The sequence below is a fragment of the Oncorhynchus kisutch genome, linkage group LG9 (genome assembly GCF_002021735.2).
Source record: "Oncorhynchus kisutch isolate 150728-3 linkage group LG9, Okis_V2, whole genome shotgun sequence".
Classification (NCBI taxonomy): Eukaryota; Metazoa; Chordata; class Actinopteri; order Salmoniformes; family Salmonidae; genus Oncorhynchus; species Oncorhynchus kisutch.
This window is the reverse complement of record NC_034182.2, coordinates 24,608,910-24,624,135: the sequence shown is the minus strand read 5'-3', so window position 1 is coordinate 24,624,135 and position 15,226 is coordinate 24,608,910. Positions and strand designations below refer to the sequence as shown.

Genomic DNA, 15,226 nt, shown 5'->3' with positions numbered 1-15,226 from the left:
CTGCCTGCAGCATGACCGGTTTGGCGGTGGGTCAGTCATGATGTGGGGTGGCATTTCTTTGGGGGGGCCGCACAGCCCTCCATGTGCTCGCCAGAGATAGCCTGACTGCCATTAGGTCCCGAGATGAGATCCAAAGACCTTTTGTGAGACCATATGCTGGTGCGGGTTGGCTCTGGGTTCCTCCTAATGCAAGACAATGCTAGACCTCATGTGGCTGGAGTGTGTCGGCAGTTCCTGCAAGAGGAAGGCATTGATGCTATGGACTGGCCCGCCCGTTCCCCAGACCTGAATCCAATTGAGCACATCTGGGACATTATGTCTCGCTCCATCCACCAATGCCACGTTGCACCACAGACTGTCCAGGAGTTGGGGGATGCTTTAGTCCAGGTCTGGGAGGAGATCCCTCAGGAGAACATCCACCACCTCATCAGGAGCATGCCCAGGCGTTGCAGGGAGGTCATACAGGCACGTGGATGCCACACACACTACTGAGCCTCATTTTGACTTGTTTTAAGGACATTACATCAAAGTTGGATCAGCCTGTAGTGTGGTTTTCCACTTTAATTTTGAGTGTGACTCCAAATCCAGACCTCCATGGGTTGATAAAGTTGATTTCCATTGATCATTTTTGTGTGATTTTGTTGTCAGCACATTCAACTATGTAAAGAAAAAAGTTCATTCATTCAGATCTAGGATGTGTTATTTTAGTGTTCCCTTAATTTTTTTGAGCAGTGTAGTATCCCTGCACATTGTAAATATGGTACTAGAACTGACCCTGTATATACTTTGCTTACTTACTTTATTGTGTTCTTATTCTTATTTTTATATCTTGTTTATTTTTGTTCTACCTTGTTATTTCTAGTATTACAGTGTTATTGATTACTGCATTGTTGGGGTTAGAGCTAGCAAGAAAGGCATTTCACTGTACTTCTGCATGTGACATTCAAACTTGAAACACAGATTTACCACCCTACACCGCCTCCTGGGTCTATGATGTGAAATAGAAATGGGATGAATCAGACTGTGGCTGTGAGACAAATGAATTATATTACTTTTATATTACTTTAGAATCCCCAAGGGAAAATGGATTTGTCAACGCAGCAAACAAAACAGACTACTATAAAAACTCTCCCTTCTGAATGAACGCTCCATCCACTCCACCACTGCTTTGATCTCCTCCCATCAGGTCGGACATACCAGACAATGAAATGTCGCTCTGAACTCTTCGGTAGGAGTTTCATCCCTGTGGCTGTCTATAATGAACAATAATGAACAATTCTATGTACTGTGCCTTCAGAAAGTATTCAGACCCCTTGTCTTACAGTGCCTTCGGAAAGTATTCAGACCCCTTGCCTTACAGTGCCTTCGGAAAGTATTCAGACCCCTTGCCTTACAGTGCCTTCGGAAAGTATTCAGACCCCTTGCCTTACAGTGCCTTCGGAAAGTATTCAGACCCCTTGACCTTTCACATTTTGTTACGTTACAGCCTTATTCTGAAATGGATTAAATATTTTAAAAATCATCAGCAATCTACACACAATACCCCACAATGACAGTGAAAACATGTTTTTAGAAACTTTTTCAAATGCATAACAAAGTAAAACAGAAATACCTTATTTACGTATGTATTTAGACCTTTTGCTATGAGACTCAAAATTGAGCTCAGGTGCATCCTGTTTCCATTGATCATCCTTGAGATGTTTCTACAATTTGATTGGAGTCCACATGTGGTAAATTCAATTGATTGGACATGATTTGGAAAGGCACACACCTGTTTATGTAAGGTCCCACAGTTGACAGTGCATGTAGGAGCAAAAACCAAGCCATGAGGTTGAAGGAATTGTCCATAGAACTCCGAGACAGGATTGTGTCGAGGCACAGATCTGGGGAAGGGTACCAAAACATTTCTGCAGCATTGAAGGTCGCCAAGAACACATTGCCCTTCATCATTCTTAAATGGAAGAAGTTTGGAACCACTAGAGCTGGCCTCCCGGCCAAACTAAGCAATTGGGGTAAAGGACCTTGGTCAGGGAGGTGACCAAGAACCCGATGGTCACACTGACAGAGCTCCAGAGTTCCTCTCTAGAGAAGGGAGAAACTTCCAGAAGGGCAACCATCTCTGCAACACTCCACCAATCAGGCCTTTATGGTAGAGTGGCCAGACGGAAGCCACTCCTCAATAAAAGGCACATGACAGCCCGCTTGTTTGCCAAAAGGCACCTAAAGACTCTCAGACCATGAGAATCAAGATTCTCTGGTCTGATTAAAACCAAGAATGAACTCTTTCAGGTTCTCTTTCTCCCTGCCTGAATGCCAAGCGTCACGTCTGGAGGAAACCTGGCACCATCCCTACGGTGAAGCATGCTGGTGGCAGCATCATGCTGTGGGGATGTTATTCAGCACCAGGGACTGCGAGACTAGTCAGGATCGAGGGAAAGATGAACAGAGCAAAGTACAGAGAGATCCTTGATGAAAACCTGCTCAGGACCTCAGACTGGGCCGAAGGTTCACCTTCCAACATGACAACAACCCTAAACACACAGCCAAGACAAGGCAGGAGTGGCTTCAATACAAGTCTCTGAATGTCCTTGAGTGGCCCAGTCAGAGCCCGGACTTGAACCCGATCGAACATCTCTGGAGTGACCTTAAAATAGCTGTGCAGCGACGCTCCCCATCCAACCTGACAGAGCTTGAGAGGATCTGCAGAAGAGAATGGGAGAAACTCCCCAAATACAGGTGTGCGAAGCTTGTAGCGTCATACCCAAGAAGACTCGAGGCTGTTAAAGGTGCTTCAAAAAAGTATTGAGTTAAGGGTCTGAATACTTATGTAAATGTAATATTTGCTAAAATTTCTGAAAATATGCTTTTGATTTGTCATTATGGGGTATTGTGTATGGTTTGATGAGGGATTTAAAAACATCAATTTTAGAATAAGGCTGTGACGTTACAAAATGTGGAAAAAGTCAAGGCTTCTGAATACTTTCCGAATGCAATGTATTGTGGAGTGACACTTAAATACATTTTTCTAACTAGAACTTGTCTCCATTAGTAACACCTGTGTGTGGCATGGGGCACTGCATGCCAGCTTTGTCTGTGTGCCAGCCTTTGCCAAGTCTCCAACCATCCCTCTCTCCATCTCTCTATCTCCCTCCTTCCTCCCCATCTCTTTCGCCAACCCTCCCCATCTCTTTCGCCAACCCCCCCCATCTCTCTCTCCCCCTCCCTCCGACCATCTACCTCCCTTTCTCCAGTCTCTCTTGTTAACAATGGTAGCTGTTCAGATCTAATGATGTCGTAGTAGTAGAGCCAGTCAGTGTTAAATATCAACCGCTCCTGTGCCTTTTAACACTCACTGACTGAAGGTTGGGATTCATTATCTGGAAATTCTAAAAAGCTTCTGAGAAAAGGTCTCTTGCGCTCTTATTTTCTCTAATTATCATGCATATAAATATATTTCTCTAGGTGTGTTGTGCTTTGCTTGACTATAAATGTTTTGTGATTTTAGAACTTCCAGGCCCTCCCAAGGCAGCCGGTGCAGATCACTAAGAAGCAATATGTTCAAGGTACAGTTAATCACACAACACACACACATTCAAATTCAAATCCGGTCTAATTATGCATTATGCACAGCCTCTCCATATGTTTAATGTAAAATGAATCATCCCTCCCACACTCGCAGGCACACAAATACACACACACACGCTGATCTTTTTTTGTACAGGCTTCCTACTTTTCACACTGTCATTTAGGTTAGTATTGTGATGTAACTACAATGTTGTTGATCCATTCTCAGTTTTCTCCTGTCACAGCCATTAAACCCTGTAAATGTTTTAAAGTCACCATTGGCCTCGATCCCCGATTTCCTTCCTCTCTGGCAATAGTTGTGTACAGGAGATTCGTCACACTAGTCATGCAGACATGTACACTTTCTCCTTTTATTCACCCTGGTCATCACTAGTTCTATGGTTCTCTTTCTCCCTGCCTTCGGTGAGTCGCACCCCCTGCCCTGCCACTCACCCATCATATCCCCAGAGCACCTACTCATCAACTATATATCTCTCTCTCACTCTCTCTTTTTCTCTCTCTCTCTCAATTCAAGGACTTTATTGGCATGGGAAACATATGTTAACTTTGCCAAAGCAAGTGAAGTACACAATAAACAAAAGTGAAATAAACAATAACAATTAACAGTATACTTTACACAGAAGTTCCAAAAGAATAAAGACATTTCAAATGATTTCTACTGCCAAGTTTACACCTTCACTATTACAGTGGAACGCTTTGTCCAGGAAGTTGTCTATAAGGAATTTAATTGGTTGTTGCCTAATTGTTTTTTGGTAGGTTTCCACACTACTTTCCTTCCATTTATAGCATTTATTAATATTATTCACTTACTTTGGCTTTGATGCCTCATGATTGAGTATTGCTCTGTTCAAGTAGACTGATTTTGCTGTGATCTGATAAGGGTGTCAGTGGGCTGACTGAATGCTCTGAGAGACTCTGGAATTGAGGTCAGTGATAAAGTAGTCTACAGTACTACTGCCAAGAGATGAGCTATAGGTGTACCTACCATAGTAGTCCTCTCTCTGTCTGTCTGTCTGTCTCCTCCTACTCTCTCCTTTTTTCACCTCTCTTTCTCCCTCCATCAGTCACCCAGCCCCTCTTTGAAGGTGATTGAAGCCCTAATCAGTCCTTATTAGAGGTGTTACACTGGGTTTTGTTGCACTGTGTGAGTGTGTGTGTGCGAGCGTCCGACGTGTGTGTGCCTGTGACGTTGATGGTGAACAGTAGGGGACGTTTTTCCTCTTTTACTCAGTCGGGGTCAGCACTTACCTGCCCAGGATAATGAAGTGGCATTAGATTCGTCCTGATGGGATTCTGATTACCTCAACCAACGACCCAGTTTCTTACCTAGCTAGTTTACTGCTAACCACAACCTAGTTTCTTACCTAGCTAGTTTACTGCTAACCACGACCTAGTTTCTTACCTAGCTAGTTTACTGCTAACCACGACCTAGTTTCTTACCTAGCTAGTTTACTGCTAACCACGACCTAGTTTCTTACCTAGCTAGTTTACTGCTAACCACAACCTAGTTTCTTACCTAGCTAGTTTACTGCTAACCATGACCCAGTTTCTTACCTAGCTAGTTTACTGCTAACCACGACCTAGTTTCTTACCTAGCTAGTTTACTGCTAACCACGACCTAGTTTCTTACCTAGCTAGTTTACTGCTAACCATGACCCAGTTTCTTACCTAGCTAGTTTACTGCTAACCACAACCTAGTTTCTTACCTAGCTAGTTTACTGCTAACCACGACCTAGTTTCTTACCCAGCTAGTTTAATGCTAACCAAATAGTGGATGATGGACTAACTGTTCATCTCTCCCTCTTGTCTCTTTTTTTCTCTCACCTGTCTACTACATCTCTTTCTTTCTCTCTCTCTCTCTCTCGCTGTCTTCTCCATCACTCCTATATATTTTCCCTACCTCACTATTTCTCACTATTTCCTTCTCATATTTCCATATAGAAAAAAAACACTTACTTAATTATTTTTTCCTCTTTTAATTGAAGTCAGGAGATGTCCTCTAGTTAACTTCTCACACATGTTGTATTTATAGGGCTGCCAGTTAATTAAAGCACTGACTGGCTGGCTGACTGGCTAGGAAACTCACCAGCACTACTCACTATAGAATGGAGAGATGACAAGGCGGTTATAACACATGTATAACCTGAACAGTGTAATTACATTATTCAGGCTCACCGTAGGCTGGTAGCTGTGTTATATCTTTCTAAAAGTGGAAGTTGGGTTTTATAGCTGGGTATTTCATTTTAAATTCACTTTATTTTCTTTAGTTCATTCAGTAACACTTGCCACTGTTTTCCGGGGAGTCCGGGGTAATAGGATTGTACTATATTAACATGGTTGGTACAGTAATGTGGTACGGTAGGTTCATGGTGGCTGTGTGTTTTGGTTCTCTCAGGAAAGGAAGCGGAGGTGGTGACGGTTCACCCACGGGCCATGTTCATCCCCCAGGTTGGCTACACCTTCCTGGCTGCAGGTAGGCAAAGGTCACACTGGCCATATCATTCATTATTAGTGTACTTGTGTCAGCAAGTTATTCCACATGCTTATTGTTAATGTACCTTTTGGAAATGTACCTTTTTCTAGTTACATTTTTTTTTTTTTACCCCTTTTAGAACCAAGGCGCACACAAAATATCAATTGAGTGAATGTTTCACTTTCAGGGGTTAATGTACTGTATCGTTTTCCCTTCATTTTATTTTGCTGGGCTCTAATAACCAGCCATCTGAGATGTAGGCCTAGATTATACTGTATGTACAGTGGGGCAAAAAAGTATTTAGTCAGCCACCAATTGTGCAAGTTCTCCCACTTAAAAAGATGAGAGAGGCCTGTAATTTTCATCATAGGTACATGTCAACTATGACAGACAAAATGGGGGGGGGGAAATCACATTGTAGGATTTTTAATGAATTTATTTGCAAATGATGGTGGAAAAAAAGTATTTGGTCACCTACAAACAAGCAAGATTTCTGGCTCTCACAGACCTGTAACTTCTTCTTTAAGAGGCTCCTCTGTCCTCCACTCATTACCTGTATTAATGGCACCTGTTTGAACTTGTTATCAGTATAAAAGACACCTGTCCACAGCCTCAAACAGTCACACTCCAAACTCCACTATAGCCAAGACCAAAGAGCTGTCAAAGGACACCAGAAACAAAATTGTAGACCTGCACCAGGCTGGGGAGACTGAATCTGCAATAGGTAAGCAGCTTGGTTTGAAGAAATCAACTGTGGGAGCAATTATTAGGAAATGGAAGACATACAAGACCACTGATAATCTCCCTCGATCTGGGGCTCCACGCAAGATCTCACCCCGTGGGGTCAAAATTATCACAAGAACGGTGAGCAAAAATCCCAGAACCACACGGGGGGGCCTAGTGAATGACCTGCAGAGAGCTGGGACCAAAGTAACAAAGCCTACCATCAGTAACACACTACGCCGCCAGGGACTCAAATCCTGCAGTGCCAGACGTGTCCCCCTGCTTAAGCCAGTACATGTCTAGGCCCGTCTGAAGTTTGCTAGAGAGCATTTGGATGATCCAGAAGAAGATTGGGAGAATGTCATATGGTCAGATGAAACCAAAATAGAACTTTTTGGTAAAAACTCAACTCGTCGTGTTTGGAGGACAAAGAATGCTGAGTTGCATCCAAAGAACACCATACCTACTGTGAAGCATGGGGGGTGGAAACCTTCATGCTTTGGGGCTGTTTTTCTGCAAAGGGACCAGGACGACTGATCCGTGTAAAGGAAAGAATGAATGGGGCCATGTATCGTGAGATTTTGAGTGAAAACCTCCTTCCATCAGCAAGGGCATTGAAGATGAAACGTGGCTGGGTCTTTCAGCATGACAATGATCCCAAACACACCGCCCGGGCAACGAAGGAGTGGCTTTGTAAGAAGAATTTCAAGGTCTAGCCAGTCTCCAGAAAATCTTTGGAGGGAGTTGAAAGTCTGTGTTGCCCAGCAACAGCCCCAAAACATCACTGCTCTAGAGGAGATCTGCATGAAGGAATGGGCCAAAATACCAGCAACAGTGTGTGAAAACCTTGTGAAGACTTACAGAAAACGTTTGACCTCTGTCATTGCCAACAAAGGGTATATAACAAAGTATTGAGATAAACTTTTGTTATTGACCAAATAATTTGCAAATAAATTCATTAAAAATCCTACAATGTGATTTTCTGGATTTTTTTTCTCATTCTGTCTGTCATAGTTGAAGTGTACCTATGATGAAAATTACAGGCCTCTCATCTGCATCCGTAATGGGTCAGTCCGGGGTATCTGACCCATTCAGGATACCTGGCCGGATACCTGGCCTTCCAGGATACCTGGCCGGGGTATCCTGGAAGGATATTGATCTCATCCCGTCAGTAGAGGATGCCTGGATATTTTTATTTAAATGCCTTCCTAACCATCTTAAATAAACATGCCCCATTCAAGAAATTTAGAACCAGGAACAGATATAGCCCTTGGTTCTCCCCAGACCTGACTGCCCTTAACCAACACAAAAACATCCTATGGCGTTCTGCATTAGCATCGAACAGCCCCCGTGATATGCAGCTGTTCAGGGAAGCTAGAAACCATTATACACAGGCAGTTAGAAAAGCCAAGGCTAGCTTTTTCAAGCAGAAATTTGCTTCCTGCAACACTAACTCAAAAAAGTTCTGGGACACTGTAAAGTCCATGGAGAATAAGAACACCTCCTCCCAGCTGCCCACTGCACTGAAGATAGGAAACACTGTCACCACTGATAAATCCACCATAATTGAGAATTTCAATAAGCATTTTTCTACGGCTGGCCATGCTTTCCACCTGGCTACTCCTACCCCGGACAACAGCACTGCACCCCCAACAGCAACTCGCCCAAGCCTTCCCCATTTCTCCCAAATCCATTCAGCTGATGTTCTGAAAGAGCTGCAAAATCTGGACCCCTACAAATCAGCCGGGCTAGACAATCTGGACCCTTTCTTTCTAAAATTATCTGCCAAAATTGTTGTCACCCCTATTACTAGCCTGTTCAACCTCTCTTTCGTGTCGTCTGAGATTCCCAAAGATTGGAAAGCAGCTGCGGTCATCCCCCTCTTCTAAGGGGGGGACACTCTTGACCCAAACTGCTACAGACCTATATCTATCCTACCGTGCCTTTCTAAGGTCTTCGAAAGCCAAGTCAACAAACAGATTACCGACCATTTCGAATCTCACCATACCTTCTCTGCTATGCAATCTGGTTTCAGAGCTGGTCATGGGTGCACCTCAGCCACGCTCAAGGTCCTAAACGATATCTTAACCGCCATCGTTAAGAAACATTACTGTGCAGCCGTATTCATTGATCTGGCCAAGGCTTTCGACTCTGTCAATCACCACATCCTCATCGGCAGACTCGACAGCCTTGGTTTCTCAAATTATTGCCTCGCCTGGTTCACCAACTACTTATCTGATAGAGTTCAGTGTGTCAAATCGGAGGGTCTGCTGTCCGGACCTCTGGCAGTCTCTATGGGGGTGCCACAGGGTTCAATTCTTGGACCGACCCTCTTCTCTGTATACATCAATGAGGTCGCTCTTGCTGCTGGTGAGTCTCTGATCCACCTCTACGCAGACGACACCATTCTGTATACTTCCGGCCCTTCTTTGGACACTGTGTTAACAACCCTCCAGGCAAGCTTCAATGCCATACAACTCTCCTTCCGTGGCCTCCAATTGCTCTTAAATACAAGTAAAACTAAATGCATGCTCTTCAACCGATCGCTAGCTGCACCTACCCGCCTGTCCAACATCACTACTCTGGACGGCTCTGACTTAGAATACGTGGACAACTACAAATACTTAGGTGTCTGGTTAGACTGTAAACTCTCCTTCCAGACCCATATCAAACATCTCCAATCCAAAGTTAAATCTAGAATTGGCTTCCTATTTCGCAACAAAGCATCCTTCACTCATGCTGCCAAACATACCCTTGTAAAACTGACCATCCTACCAATCCTCGACTTTGGCGATGTCATTTACAAAATAGCCTCCAATACCCTACTCAACAAATTGGATGCAGTCTATCACAGTGCAATCCGTTTTATCACCAAAGCCCCATATACTACCCACCATTGCGACCTGTACGCTCTCGTTGGCTGGCCCTCGCTTCATACTCGTCGCCAAACCCACTGGCTCCATGTCATCTACAAGACCCTGCTAGGTAAAGTCCCCCCTTATCTCAGCTCGCTGGTCACCATAGCATCTCCCACCTGTAGCACACGCTCCAGCAGGTATATCTCTCTAGTCACCCCCAAAACCAATTCTTTCTTTGGCCGCCTCTCCTTCCAGTTCTCTGCTGCCAATGATTGGAACGAACTACAAAAATCTCTGAAACTGGAAACACTTATCTCCCTCACTAGCTTTAAGCACCAACTGTCAGAGCAGCTCACAGATTACTGCACCTGTACATAGCCCACCTATAATTTAGCCCAAACAACTACCTCTTTCCCAACTGTATTTAATTTTAATTTTAATTTATTTATTTATTTAGCTTCTTTGCACCCCATTATTTTTATTTCTACTTTGCACATTCTTCCATTGCAAAACTACCATTCCAGTGTTTTACTTGCTATATTTTATTTACTTTGCCACCATGGCCTTTTTTGCCTTTACCTCCCTTCTCACCTCATTTGCTCACATTGTATATAGACTTGTTTATACTGTATTATTGACTGTATGTTTGTTTTACGCCATGTGTAACTCTGTGTCGTTGTATCTGTCGAACTGCTTTGCTTTATCTTGGCCAGGTCGCAATTGTAAATGAGAACTTGGTCTCAACTTGCCTACCTGGTTAAATAAAGGTAAAATAAAATAAAATATTTTTAAGTGGGAGAACTTGCACAATTGGTGGCTGACTAAATACTTTTTTGCCCACTGTATGTATGTGCAGTTGAAGTCGGAAGTTTACATACATGTTAGCCAAATACATTTAAACTCAATTTTTCACAATTCCTGACATTTAATCCTAGTAAAAATTCCATGTCTTAGGTCAGTTAGGATCACCACTTTATTTTAAGAATGTGAAATGTCAGAATAATAGTAGAGAGAATTATTTATTTCAGCTTTTATTTCTTTCATCACATTCCAAGTGGGTCAGAACTTTACATACACTCAATTAGTATTTAGTAGCATTGCCTTTAAATTTTTTAACTTGGGTAAAATGTTTTGGGTAGCCTTCCACAAGCTTCCCACAATATGTTTGGTGAATTTTGGCCCATTCCTCCTGACAGAGTTGGTGTAACTTGAGTCAGGTTTGTAGGCCTCATTGCTTGCACACGCTTTTTCAGTTCTGCCCACACATTTTCTATAGGACTGAGGTCAAGGCTTTGTGATGGCCACTCCAATACCTTGCCTTTGTTGTCCTTAAGCCATTTTGCCACAACTTTGGAAGTATGCTTTGGGTCATTGTCCATTTGGAAGACCCATTTGCGACCAAGCTTTAACTTCCTGACTGATGTCTTGAGATGTTGCTTCAATATATCCACATAATTTTCCTACCTCATGGTGCCATCTATTTTGTGAAGTGCACCAGTCCCTCCTGCAGCAAAGCACCCCCACAACATGATGCTGCCACCCCCGTGCTTCACAGTTGGGATGGTGTTCTTCAGATTGCAAGCCTCCCCCTTTTTCCTCCAAACATAACGATGGTCATTATGGCCAAACAGTTCTATTTTTGTTTCATCAGACCAGAGAACAGTTCTCCAAAAAGTATGATCGTTGTCCCCATGTGCAGTTGCAAACCGTAGTCTGGTTTTTTTATGGCGGATTTGGAGCAGTGGTTTCTTCCTTGCTGAGCGGCCCTTCAGGTTATGTCGATATAGGACTCGTTTTACTGTGGATATAGATACTTTTGTACCTGTTTCCGCCAGCATCTTCACAAGGTCCTTTGCTGTTGTTCTGGGATTGATTTGCACTTTTCGCACGAAATGTTCTCTAGGAGACATAGTATGTCTCCTAGACCGGTATGATGACCGGTATGATGGTTGCGTTGTCCCATGATGTTTATACTTACGTACTATTGTTTGTATAGATGAACGTGGTACCTTCAGGCGTTTGGAAATTGCTCCCAAGGATGAACCAGACTTGTGGAGGTTTACAATTTTTTTTCTGAAGTCTTGACTGATTTCTTTTGATTTTCCCATGATGTCAAGCAAAGAGGCACTGAGTTTGAAGGTAGGCCTTGAAACACATCCAGAGGTACACCTCCAGTTGACTCAAATTATGTCAATTAGCCTATCAGAAGCTTCTAAAACCATGACATAATTTTCTGGAATTTTCCAAGCTGTTTAAAGGCACAGTCAACTTAGTGTATGTAAACTTCTGACCCCCTGGAATTGTGATACAGTGAATTATAAGTGAAATAATCTGTCTGTAAACAATTGTTGGAAAAATGACTAGTGTCTTGCACAAACTAGATGTCATAACCGACTTGCCCAAACTATAGTTTGTTAACAAGAAATTTGTGGAGTGGTTGAAAAACAAGTTTTAATGACTCCAACCTAAGTGTATGTAAACTTCCGACTTCAACTGTATGTATGTATGTATGTATGTATGTATGTGTGCGTGTGCGTGCTTAGGCCAAGATGATATGACCCTTAGGACTTATCGATTGTAGATGCTCTATCTTTAGCCATCTTATTTTCTTCCTGTTGGGATCAATAGGAAGATGCTAGTTGGTAGTGATTTTGTCACTAAACAAAATCTCGCTGGAGCAGACCTTGCCGAAACAACTCTATTACACACACACACATGGGCAAAGCACGTCCAGACACACACACAACCCCCCATCCCACACGTAGTATTCTCTGGGCTACAAATGTGATCTGATGGAGAGATCTTTAGAAACTCCCCTTTATAAGCCTATCATCATCAGAAACACACACACTCATGCATACACACACACACACACACCCTTTATCAGCCTATTATCAAAGCACACTGCACTAAACTAGCTATATTTATTACCAGCCAACCAATATTAAACTAGACAGGCCCAGCTCATCTAGCACAGTCAGGCAGACACTATTTATCATTTTATAGACGATTTCATTCGGCTGCAGGAGGGAAATGTGATTGTTTTGTCATTTTTATGAGAGGAGAGGGGATGATAGGGTTCCGGCGGAGAAAATTGTCTATGCCGCTGTCGAGAGTGACACTGTTGAGATAGACCAATGACTGTATATGAATGGACAAAGCCATCGATCATGTGACACCATTCATTCCTTTGTGAAGACTCAGTAGTGCATTTGAAACCAAGGAAGCCGGTTAAGATGGCATCTCATGGAGACAGCATGCGCAGTTTGAGCTACTCCAGGAAGAGACGTTGCAGGCTAGCTCAGTGCTGCCGTTTCTCATTGAGTATCTCAAGTTGAAGGCCGACCGGGGTGCTGCCATTGGCAACTCAATTAACCTTATAACTTCTTCTATGTGCAATTTTTAAATAATCTGTTCAAGGACATACATCTGGTGTCCTAGAAGCCAATGTGCCGGTATGTGTGTGTCTACATTTGCAAGATGGGAGTGACTCGGTCAGTTGTTTGTGTGTGTGTGTGTATGTGTGTGTGTGTGTGTCCTCGTGTGTTTGTGTGTCATGTATGTGCTTGTTTTCTTGTGTGTGCATGTCAAATCAAATCAAATTTTATTTGTCACATACACATGGTTAGCAGATGTTAATGCGAGTGTAGCGAAATGCTTGTGCTTCTAGTTCCGACAATGCAGTAATAACGAACAAGTAATCTAACTAACAATTCCAAAAAACTACTGTCTTATACACAGTGTAAGGGGATAAAGAATATGTACTTAAGGATATATGAATGAGTGATGGTACAGAGCAGCATAGGCAAGATACAGTAGATGATATCGAGTACAGTATATACATATGAGATGAGTATGTAAACCAAGTGGCATAGTTAAAGTGGCTAGTGATACATGTATTACATAAGGATGCAGTCGATGATATAGAGTACAGTATCTACGTATGCATATGAGATGAATAATGTAGGGTAAGTAACATTATATAAGGTAGCATTGTTTAAAGTGGCTAGTGATATATTTACATCATTTCCCATCAATTCCCATTATTAAAGTGGCTGGAGTAGAGTCAGTGTCATTGACAGTGTGTTGGCAGTAGCCACTCAATGTTAGTGGTGGCTGTTTAACAGTCTGATGGCCTTGAGATAGAAGCTGTTTTTCAGTCTCTCGGTCCCAGCTTTGATGCACCTGTACTGACCTCGCCTTCTGGATGACAGCGGGGTGAACAGGCAGTGGCTCGGGTGGTTGATGTCCTTGATGATCTTTATGGTTCCCTCTGCTGTTTCCTGAAGTCCACAATCATCTCCTTAGTTTTGTTGACGTTGAGTGTGAGGTTATTTTCCTGACACCACACTCCGAGGGCCCTCACCTCCTCCCTGTAGGCCGTCTCGTCGTTGTTGGTAATCAAGCCTACCACTGTTGTGTCGTCCGCAAACTTGATGATTGAGTTGGAGGCGTGCGTGGCCACGCAGTCGTGGGTGAACAGGGAGTACAGGAGAGGGCTCAGAACGCACCCTTGTGGGGCCCCAGTGTTGAGGATCAGCAGGGAGGAGATGTTGTTGCCTACCCTCACCACCTGGGGGCGGCCCGTCAGGAAGTCCAGTACCCAGTTGCACAGGGCGGGGTCGAGACCCAGGGTCTCGAGCTTGATGACGAGCTTGGAGGGTACTATGGTGTTGAATGCCGAGCTGTAGTCGATGAACAGCATTCTCACATAGGTATTCCTCTTGTCCAGATGGGTTAGGGCAGTGTGCAGTGTGGTTGAGATTGCATCGTCTGTGGACCTATTTGGGCGGTAAGCAAATTGGAGTGGGTCTAGGGTGTCAGGTAGGGTGGAGGTGATATGGTCCTTGACTAGTCTCTCAAAGCACTTCATGATAACGGATGTGAGTGCTACGGGGCGGTAGTCGTTTAGCTCAGTTACCTTAGCTTTCTTGGGAACAGGAACAATGGTGGCCCTCTTGAAGCATGTGGGAACAGCAGACTGGTATAGGGATTGATTGAATATGTCCGTAAACACACCGGCCAGCTGGTCTGCGCATGCTCTGAGGGCGCGGCTGGGGATGCCGTCTGGGCCTGCAGCCTTGCGAGGGTTAACACGTTTAAATGTCTTACTCACTTCGGCTGCGGTGAAGGAGAGACCGCATGTTTTCGTTGCAGGCCGTGTCAGTGGCACTGTATTGTCCTCAAAGCGGGCAAAAATGTTATTTAGTCTGCCTGGGAGCAAGACATCCTGGTCCGTGACTGGGCTGGGTTTCTTCCTGTAGTCCGTGATTGACTGTAGACCCTGCCACATGCCTCTTGTGTCTGAGCCGTTGAATTGAGATTCTACTTTGTCTCTGTACTGGCGCTTAGCTTGTTTGATAGCCTTGCGGAGGGAATAGCTGCACTGTTTGTATTCAGTCATGTTACCAGACACCTTGCCCTGATTAAAAGCAGTGGTTCGCACCTTCATGTGTTTGTGTGTCCTTGTGTGTGTGTGTCCTCGTGTGTGTGCATGTGTTATGAAGCTCATCAAAAGACATCGGTAGCTAGCTAGATAGTAATTTGGCTAAAAACAATGTATTATCGCGCTTCGTTGCTGCTCAGC

At 43.7% G+C, this 15,226-nt stretch overlaps 1 protein-coding gene across 1 annotated transcript in view; it reads left to right on the top strand.

Annotated features, from left to right (window-relative positions):
• The first annotated feature begins 3,497 nt into the window (after nucleotides 1–3,497).
• Nucleotides 3,498–15,226, top strand: part of poln (polymerase (DNA directed) nu) — a 37,761-nt gene continuing 26,032 nt past the window's right edge. The window contains exons 1-2 of the mRNA XM_031832217.1: nucleotides 3,498–3,563; nucleotides 5,981–6,058. Coding sequence (XP_031688077.1) covers nucleotides 6,019–6,058 — 40 coding nt within the window. The 5' untranslated portion in view covers nucleotides 3,498–3,563; nucleotides 5,981–6,018. The remainder of the gene's footprint in view (nucleotides 3,564–5,980; nucleotides 6,059–15,226) is intronic.